Source organism: Cebus imitator, unplaced genomic scaffold (assembly GCF_001604975.1).
Source record: "Cebus imitator isolate Cc_AM_T3 unplaced genomic scaffold, Cebus_imitator-1.0 Scaffold129, whole genome shotgun sequence".
Classification (NCBI taxonomy): Eukaryota; Metazoa; Chordata; class Mammalia; order Primates; family Cebidae; genus Cebus; species Cebus imitator.
In genome coordinates this window covers 2,595,376-2,605,763 of record NW_016107444.1, presented here as the reverse complement: position 1 = coordinate 2,605,763, position 10,388 = coordinate 2,595,376, and the positions used below count along the sequence as shown (strand labels likewise).

Sequence of the window (10,388 nt, the reverse complement as noted above, 5' to 3'; positions counted from 1 at the left end):
AGGATGGTCTCGATCTCTTGACCTCGTGATCCACCCGCCTTGGCCTCCCAAAGTGCTGGGATTACAGGCGTGAGCCACCGCGCCCGGCCTAATTTTTGTACTTTTAGTAGAGACGGGGTTTCACCATGTTGGGCAGATGGTCTTGATCTCTTGACCTCGTGATCCACCCGCCTCAGCCTCCCAAAGTGCTGTGATTATAGGTGTGAGCCACCGTGCCCAGCCTATTTTATATATTTTTAAAAATATGTGTTCTAAATAAATGTTTTTAGATTATGCCATTTAAAAGAAAAGAAATAACCTAAAAACATGAAGAGACTGGCCGAGCACAGTGGCTCACAACTATAATCCCAGCACCCTGGAGGCTGAGGTGGGAGGACTGCTGAAGCCCAAGATTTCAAGGCCAGCCTGAGCAACACAGTGAGACTCCATCTCTACAAAGAATAATTAGCAGCTGGGCATGGTGGTGCACTCCTCTAGTCTCAGCTACTAGGGAAACTGAGGCAGGAGGACCCCTTGAGCCCAGGAGGTTAAGGGTGCAGTGAGCTGTGTTCACACCACTGTACTCCAGCCTGGGTGACAAATCGAGAATCTGTCACTCAAAAATAAATAAATAAATAAATAAATAAATATGGAGACTTAGCAATCTCTATCAAAATCTAAAATGCATATAAACTGCTATCCAACAACTATACTTCAAAAATATAAACTTTTAAAAAAACTTAAAATATAAAAAAACAAAAATGTAAACAATCTTAACCCCAGTACACATTAGTAAATGAAAAAAATACAAAGTTCAGGCCGGGCACTGTAGCTCACGCCTGTAATCCTAGCACTTTGGGAGGCTGAGGTGGGTGGATCACCTGAGGTCAAGAGTTCAAGACCAGCCTGGCCATCATGGTGAAACCCCATCTTTAAAAAAAAAAAAATACAAAGTTCAGAATAGTGAGTATAATATACTATCACTATAAAAAAAAAACACACACACACATACATTTACATTCATATATACAAATAACATATTTTTAAAGATACAGAAAAAAAGTAGAAACAATGGTTATCTATAGGGTGGGGAAGCAGAGGGCTACAGACCAGAAGAGAGAAATTCACTTTTCCCTGGACACTCTTTAGTGCCTTCTGAATTTTGTCCCATGTGCTGCACCAACATTCAAAAATAAATAAATGGGACGGGCGCAGTGGCTCACACCTGTAATCCCAGCACTTTGGGAGGCCGAGGCGGGTGGATCACCTGAGGTCAGAAGTTCGAGTCCAGCCTGACCAACATGGTGAAACCCTGTCTCTAATTATTTAAATAAAAAATAAAATATTAAATAAATAAATTAGCTTATTCATACTTATCTTCATGAGGCTTTCTGAGCAACCAAGTAACTTGAGAAATAAAGTAAGCCTAATAACTTCTTTCCCCACTCAGATAGGTTAAAATTCTTTTTTGCTGCCAACTGTCTTTAATAAAGATAATAATCAGTTATCTAAGCTGATTTTTCTTTCTTTCTTTCTTTCTTTTTTTTTTTTTTGGTCAAATCACCAATGGAGAGTTGGCCAGGTGCAGAAATAGTCCTACATGCTCAAACACAGGGGCTAGATCCTACCCCTCTGGCCCTGGGGCCAGGATGGGGAGGCCATATTAAGCTGGATGCATACCCTAAGTCAAGAATCACTCACCCGGTCAAAGGTGTCCCCCTCTAGTTCTCCCCATTTCCTGCCATCCCATGAGGTAACTCGAACTTGATTTCCATCCCTGATCTCTTGAGGCACATAGCTGTGAAGGATCTTCTGTAGTCTGGCTATTCGGGAAGTGGAGAGATCATTGGCAGCAAGATTGCCTGTGGAAATAAAGATACTTCAGAGTCCATGTACCAGTGAAACATTCCACCAGCAATGGCACTGATGGAGTAAGACCAGTTCTCAGGCAGTCCCAGCCAACACAAACCCCAGCATCAGGAACATTTATTATGTGCACGGCAGAGCATCAATCATTCTGGAGTGGGGTTACAAAGGCAAACACCCACATAGACCAGAAAATAAGAAAGTTGTTTAAGTAAATGAATAAAGCAGATCAGGTAAGACTCCTTTCCTTTCCTGTTTCCTCTCCCCCCTTCCCTTTCTCCCCATCTCTTTCCCCTTTTCCCTTTCTCAATTTCCTTTCCTTTCCCCTCTCCTTTCGCCTTTTCATTTCTTTTCTTCTCCCCTTTCCCCTTAACCTCTCCTCCCTTTCCTTTCCTTCATTTTTTTTCTCTCTTTTTTTTTTTTTGAGACAGAGTCTTGCTCTGTCACCCAGGCTGGAATGCAGTGGCACAATCTCGACTCACTGCAACCTGCACCTCCTGGGTTCAAGCAATTCTCATGCCTCAGCCTCCCAAGTAGCTTGGATTACAGGCGTACACCACTACACCCGGCTAATTTTCGCATTTTTAGTAGAGACGGGGTTTCACCATGTTGGCCAGGCTGGTCTCGAAATCCTGACCTCAGGTGCTCCCGCCTGTCATCCCCGCACTTTGGGAGGAGGCCAGAGTGGATTGCTTGAGCCCAGGAGTTCAAGATCAGCCTGGGCAACATAGCAATACCTCATTTCTATGAAAATAAAAAATAAAAATAATTTTTAAAAAAGAGGCCAGGCTCAGTGGCTCACGCCTGTAATCCCAGCATTTTAGGAGGCTGAGGCGGGCAGATAACAAGGTCAAGAGTTCAAGACCAGCCTCACCAACATGGCGAAACCCCATCTCTACTAAAAATACAAAAATTAGCCAGGTGTGGTAGCACCTACCTGTAATCCCAGCTACTCAGGAGGCTGAGGCAGGAGAATTGCTTGAATCTGGGAGACAGAGGTTGCAGTGAGTCAAGATCAAGCCACTGTACTCCAGCCTGGGCAGCAGAGTGAGACTCCACCTCAAAAAAAAAAAGAAAAAAAAATGGCTGGGCATGGTAGCTCATGCCTGTAATCCCAGCACTTTGGGAGGCCGAGGTGGGTGGATCACCTGAGGTCAGGAGTTTGAGACCAGCCTGAGCAATAAGGTGAAACCCCGTCTCTATTAAAAATACAAAAATTAGCCAGGCGTGGTGGCAACTGCCTGTAGTCCTAGTACTCAGGAGGCTGAGACAGGAGAATTGCTTGAACCTGGGAGGTGGAGGCTGCAGTGAGCCAAGATTGTGCCACTGCACTCCAACCTAGGCAACAGAGTAAGACTCTATCTCAAAACAAAAGACACTGGGTCTCACTATGTTGCCCAGGTGGGTCTTGAATTCCTGGCCTCACGCAATTCTCCCACTTTAGCCTCCCAAAGTGCTGGGATAATAGGTGTGAGCCATCATGACCAGCCAAGAATATTTATTTCTAAAAATATGTGCTCTCCCACTACAGCTAGTGCTCGACTTACGACCACGATTGGTTCCAACAGACCGGTTGTAACACGATTTGGTCGTAAGTTGAGTAGGCTATATGCACGCGGAGATGGTAGTGCTGCCAGAAGCTGGTCCACACTGTCGTACGCCCAGCTGGGCAACGTTTGTGCTGCCAGACGCGGAGCAGTCGTGGCTAGCGATTGTGGTCATAAAGTCAAATGGTCGTAAGTTGCATAGGTCGTAAGTCGATCAATACCTGTATTCTGGAAACTTCTGGCTCCCTTCATCTGTGGTAGATACTACAGGTTATTTACCCAAAATTATTATTCTCTTACTCCTTAGAATATAACCCCAATTTTTTGGAAGGTGAAAATGCGCCCCAAAAGACTACATTTCTCAGCCTTTCTTTTACAACTAAGTATGAGTATAAAACTAATTTTTGGGCCGGGCACGGTGGCTCAAGCCTGTAATTCCAGCACTTTGGGAGGCCGACGCGGCCTGATCACGAGGTCAAGAGATCGAGACCATCCTGGCCAACATGGTGAAATCCCGTCTCTACTAAAAATACAAAAAGAAGAAAAAAAATTAGCTGGGCGTAGTTGCGTGCGCCTGTAGTCCCAGCTACCCAGGAGGCTGAGGCAGAAGAATTGCTTGAACCCGGGAGGCGGACGTTGCAGTGAGCCGAGATCGCACCACTGTACTCCAGCCTGGCACCTGGTGACAGAGCGAGACTCTGTCTCAAAATACATATATAAAACTAGCTTTTGGGGCCGGATGCAGTGGCTCACGCCCGTAATCCCAGCACTTTGGGAGGCCGAGGCGGGTGGATCATGAGGTCAAGAGATCGAGACCATTCTGGTCAACATGGTGAAACCCCGTCTCTACTAAAAATACAAAAATTAGCTGGGCATGGTGGCACATGCCTGTAGTCCCAGCCACTCGGGAAGCTGAGGCAGGAGAATTGCCTGAACCCAGGAGGCAGAGGTTGCAATCACACCATTGCACTCCAGCCTGGGTAACAAGAGCGAAACTCCGTTTTCAAAAAAAAAAAAAAAAACTAACTTTTGGTCATAGTTGTTGGCAGAAGTATTGGATGGGAATTCTCAGAATATATTTTTTAAAAGCTGAGATAATTGGGAGATGAAATAAGTCTCTTTTGCCTAATCCTTTCTTCCTGATTCAAATATGACGGCTGGACTTCCAGCAGTCATCTTGGACCATGAGGCTTTGCCTTACAGCTTTACTAGTTATATATCTTCTCCCTTTTTTTTTTTTTTTTTGAGACAGAGTCTCGCTGTGTTGCCCAGTGCAGTGGCATGATCTCGGCTTTGCCTTACAGCTTTACTAGTTATATATCTTCTCCCTTTTTTTTTTTTTTTTTGAGACAGAGTCTCGCTGTGTTGCCCAGTGCAGTGGCATGATCTCGGCTTTGCCTTACAGCTTTACTAGTTATATATCTTCTCCCTTTTTTTTTTTTTTTTTGAGACAGAGTCTCGCTGTGTTGCCCAGTGCAGTGGCATGATCTCGGCTCACTGCAACCTCCACTTCCCAAGTTCAAGCGATTCTCCTGCCTCACCCTCCTGAGTAACTGGGACAACAGGCACGCCCTACCATGCCCGGCCTTTTTGTATTTTTAGTAGAGACGGGTTTTACCAAATCGGTGAGGCTGGTCTTGAACTCCTGACCTTGTGATCTGCCTGCTTTGGCCTCCCAAAGTGCTGGGATTACAGATGTGAGCCACCACACCCAGCCATATCTTCTCCCTCTTAAAGGGAGGGAGGCTAAGGCTGACACTAGCAACAAAATACATTGCAGAAGGAAAAAGGGAGCTCAAGTCCCTGATGATTGTGACGCCTCCATACCTGGACTGCCTATATCTCAGCTTCTCTTATGTAGGAGATAAATTAATGTTTCCTCTTTAAGCCAATTAGTTGGGTGTTCTATCGTATGCAACCAAGCCTAATTCTGATTTACCATCTACCTTTCATTTTGATTTCAAGAAATATGATTTCGAGAAATATCTCACTTTGCTCTTAGTGCTACTATGAGAAAAAATCGCAAGTTTTATAATAAATGACAGTTGGTACCTGGCCTCTGAGTCAAAGAGCAACAAAGTAGGGCAGGAATGGTAAAGAATGAGAGTGTCCACCTTATCTAATGGGAGTGGTCATACTATGAACCGGCTTAGTATTTCCACAAAGAAAGGTCTTCTTTTTTTAAATTTTAATGGAGATGAGGTCTCACTATGTTGCCCAGGCTAGTCTCGAGCTACTGTTGGACTCAAGTATTTCACCTGCCTTGGCCTCCTAGCCTGTCTGTGCTGAGATTACAGGTGTGAGTTACTGCCCGCCCCCTACCACCAGCCAATGTCTCCATTTTTCTGTTTTGTTTTTGTTTTTGTTTTGAGATGGAGTTTCGCTCTTGTTGCCCAGGCTGGTGCAATGATTCGATCTCGGCTCACCACAACCTCCACCTCCCAGGTTCAAGCGATTCTCCTGCCTCAGCCTCCCGAGTAGCTGGGATTACAGGCATGCGCCACCACGCCTGGTTAATTTTATATTTTTAGTAGAGATGGGGTTTTTCCATGTTGATCGGGCTGGTCTCAAACTCCCAACCTCAGGTGATCTGCCTGCCTTGGCCTCCCAAAGTATTGGGATTACAGCCGTGAGCCACCGTGCCTAACCAATGTTTCCATTTTTTTAGGGCACTCAAAGATGTAAAAATTGGCCGGGTATGGTGGCTCATGCCTGTAATCCCAGCACTTTGGGAGGCTGAGGCAGGTGGATTACAAGGTCAGGAGTTGAGATCATCCTGGCCAAAATGGTAAAAACTGTCTCTACTAAAATACAAAAAATCAGCCAGGAATGGTGGCACACACCTGTAGTTCCAGCTACTTAGGAGACTGAGGCAGAGGAATTGCTTGAACCCGGGAGGCAGAGGTTGCAGTGGGCCAAGATCGTGCCACTGCCTTCCAGCCTGGCAACAGAAAAAGAACTCATCTCAAAAAAAAAAAAAAAAAAAAGAAGGCCAGGCACGGTGGCTCACGCCTGTAATCCCAGCACTCTGAGAGGCTGAGGCGAGCGGATCACCTGAGGTCAGGAGTTCAAGACCAGCCTGACCAACATAGTGAAACTCCATCTTTATTTTAAAAAAAAAAAAGAAGAATTGGATTCTCCGCTCTCTAGAGGAATTTGCAGAATGATATGAACCAAGAAAAAGGAAGATGGGTTCCAGTTCTGGCTCTACCTCCAACTCCTGTAGGATTTATTTAATCGCCACAGATCTCAGTTTCTCCCTCCATAAAGTATGAAGGCTAGACTAAGCAAACCCTAATTTCCCTTCCTATACCAATTCTGTTATCCTATCTTCTTGGGATCAAGAGTCAGTCACTTGAGTGAGGAGCTGGGATGAAGGTGAGGTGCTGATAGTTCAGCACACCTTAGAAGAACAACTCTCAATTATTTCTTCTTTGCCCTTCCTCCTCCTCCAAGTAACCTACCCTCACTCATCTCCCTTTTAATGGATTCCCAGAGCATTCAGTCAGATCAGAATTGTCCAGCACACAGGCTGGGCTCTCTTGCATTGGATTAATTAAGCCCATGACCCCATCTTTTCTTCTCTCCCTCTGGACTTCCAGAAGGCTATGACCAAATGTGATTCCTCTCTGAATCAACCATTGCCTATCATAAGACTGGATGCTAATTCAAACCATGCAAGCTGGCTGACAAGAGCTGGAAAAGAAGGGTCTAGGCCCAACAGAATGGCTTGGGCACAGGGCAAGAGAAGCTTGACTGAACTCCAGGTTAGGTGTGTAAATTACAGCCTCTTGTGGGTATTCCTCAGGGGTCCAAAGGAAAAAATACAATCTATTTTAAGGCAGGATATTGGCCAGTAGATGGATGAAGTGAGTAATTAACAGTGCACAAGGCCTCGGCTGGGCTACTCTACTGAGACAAGTAAGACATAGGCTTATTCCCAAGGAATCCATCACCTTTAAGAGGAAGAAAATATATAACTAGTAAAGCTCTAAAGCAAGGCTAATGTTGCAAGGGCCATACCCATGCTGTGGGAGCATAGGAGACAGGCATCATTTCTGAACTGGCCAGCAGAGGTAATAAGGAAAGACATCCAGGGGATGGCATACTTGAGCTGAGGCTTGAAAGTCAATAGGAATTAAACAGCCGGGATGAGGGAATTCCAGAGAAAATTTAACAAAAGCAAAGGCAACAGAGAGTAGCAGAGTAAGGTTGAAGCACATAAAGCCTGGAAGAGTGACATATAAAGCTTATGTTTTATATATACATACAGGTATTTATCGACTTACGACCTATGCAACTTACGACCATTCGACTTTACGACCACAATCGCTAGCCACGACTGCTCCGCGTCTGGCAGCGCAAACGTTGCCCAGCTGGGCGGACGACAGTGCGGACCAGCTTCCGGCAGCACTACCATCTCCATGTGCATATAGCCTACTCAACTTACGACCAAATCGTGTTACGACCGGTCTGTCGGTACCAATCGTGGTCGTAAGTCGAGCACTAGTTTATATATAAATATATATATATATATATATATTTTTTTTTTTTTTTTTTTAATGAGATGGCGTTTCGCTCTTTTTGGCCAGGCTGGAATGCAATGGCACGATCTCGGCTCACTGCAACCGCTGCCTCCCGGATTCAAGCAATTCTCCTGCCTCAGCCTCACAAGTAGCTGGGATTACAGGTGACTGCCACCACAGCCGTCTAATTTTTTGTATTTTTAGTAGAGACAGGGTTTCACCATATTGGTCAGGCTGGTTTCGAACTCCTGACCTCAGGTGATCCACCTGCCTCAGCCTCCCAAAGTTCTGTGATTAAGACAGGAGCCAGCAGGCCTGGCGCATAAAGCATATAAATGGTGGCTGCAGGCAGATCTTACCATTTTAGCTGGTAGGCTTAATCTTAGAGGAAAAGTAAACAGATGAAGAGAGGTGAGTGTCATGTGATCAACTGATCAGAGCCTTACTTTAATCTGCCTTCAGACAACTTGCTCAGCAATGTTTCTTGACCAACTGACAGAGAAAGAGAGGAATTAATGTCAAGAAGAAAAAATACACAAGCTTAGCAAGTAAGTACTACTCTCCACTCTGACTTTGGGACCAGAGAGCCTACCTTTTTTTTTTTTTTTTTGTGGGACAGGATTTCACTCTGTCACCAAGGCTGGAGTACAGTGGCACAATCTCGGCTCACTGTAATCTCCACCTCCCAGGTTCAAGCAATTCTTCTGCCTCAACCTCCTGAGTAGCTTATATTACAGGAGTGTGCCACTACACCTGGCTAATTTTTATATTTCACCATGTTGATCAGGCAGGTCTGGAACTCCTGACCTCAGGTGATCCACCTGCCTCAGCCTCCCAAAGCGCTGGGATTACAGGCATGAGCCACCGCACCCAGCCAAACCTACCATATTCAATGTACCTGGGACTAGGTGATGTGGGGAGCTCTCTCTGCCCAAAACACCAGTACTCTAAAAAAAAAAAATTAAATTAAAAAAAAAACACCAGCACCCTGACTTACGGCAACAGCCAGTCTGAAGCAACGCTAGCGTCTTTCCCCCAGGAGCTGCACACAGGTCAAGCACGATGTCCCTGGGCTGCAGGCCAAGGGCCAGGACAGGCAGCAAGGAGGCGGCATCCATCAGGTAGTAGTCCATGACACCCAGGTTGCCAGGTCTGGAAAAGAGGAGGCCACTTCATTGTCAAATTCCAGGTCAGGACACCCACTGGGAGTCAAGGCTACCAAGTCCATGCCCTCTGGGGCCTGAACTCCAAACAGCAAAAACTCATTTCTCAGACCCATACTTATTCACTTACTCATTCCCCTACACAGGAGCCAGAATGATCCTTTATTTATTTATTTTGAGATGGAGTTTCACTTTCGTTGCCCAGGCTGGAGTGCAGTCGCGCGATCTCGGCTCACTGCAACCTCTGCCTCCCGGGTTCAAGCGATTATCCTGTCTCTGCCTCCCGCGTAGCTGAAATTACAGGCACCTCCCACCACACCCGGCTAATTTTTTGTATTTTTAGTAGAGACAGGGTTTCACTATGTTGATCAGGCTGGTCTGGAACTCCTGACCTCAGGTGATCCACTCGCCTCAGCCTCCCAAAGTGCTGGGATTATAGGCGTGCCCAGCCCAGAATGATCCTTTAAAAACACAGATCAGGCCAGGCACAGTGACTCATGCCTGTAATCCCAGCACTTTGGGAGGCTGAGGCCGGCAATCATCTGAGGTCAGGAGTTCCAGACCAGCCTGGTCAACATAGTGAAAGCCTGTCTCTACTAAAAATACAAAATTAGGGCCGGGCGTGGTGGCTCACGCCTGTAATCCCAGCACTTTGGAAGGCCGAGGTGGGGGTGGATCACGAGGTCGAGATCGAACTATCCTGGTCAACATGGTGAAACCCCATCTCTACTAAAAATACAAAAAATTAGCTGGGCATGGTGGTGCGTGCCTGTAATCCCAGCTACTCAGGAGGCTGAGGCAGGAGAATTGCCAGAACCTAGGAGGCGGACGTTGCAGTGAGCTGAGATCGCACCATTGCACTTCCACCTGGGTAACAAGAGCGAAACTCCGTCTCACAAAAAAAAACAAAAAAAAATTAAAAATTAGCCGGGCATGGTGGTATGTGCCTGTAATTCCAGCTACTTGGGAGGCTGTGGCAGGAAAATCACTTGAACCCAGGAGGCAGAGGTTGCAGTGAACTGAGATCATGCCATTGCACCCCAGCCTGTGCAAAAATGACCAAAACTCCATCTAAAAAAAAAAAATTCACTCCAATATAGACACACTAGCCATCTTGCTGTTCCTTAATTAAGCCACACATGCTCCTGTCTCAGGCTTCTGCAGTTGCTACACCTTCTACCTGCAACATTCCTCCCTCAAATATCCCTGATTTGCTTCCTCACTTCTTTCAGGTCTCTCCTCAAAAGTTACATCAGAAAGACTGGCATTCCTTGACTACTCACTACTCTTTTTTTTTTTTTTTTTTT

At 45.8% G+C, this 10,388-nt stretch overlaps 1 protein-coding gene across 2 annotated transcripts in view; it reads right to left on the bottom strand.

Annotated features, from left to right (window-relative positions):
• NSUN4 (NOP2/Sun RNA methyltransferase 4) overlaps positions 1–10,388 on the bottom strand; it is a 27,981-nt gene that overhangs the window by 6,191 nt on the left and 11,402 nt on the right. For both annotated transcript variants that reach the window (XM_017540899.2, XM_037742892.1), the window contains exons 3-4: positions 8,916–9,070; positions 1,681–1,841 (exon numbers count right to left, since the gene is read on the bottom strand). In XM_017540899.2, coding sequence (XP_017396388.1) covers positions 1,681–1,841; positions 8,916–9,070 — 316 coding nt within the window. The remainder of the gene's footprint in view (positions 1–1,680; positions 1,842–8,915; positions 9,071–10,388) is intronic.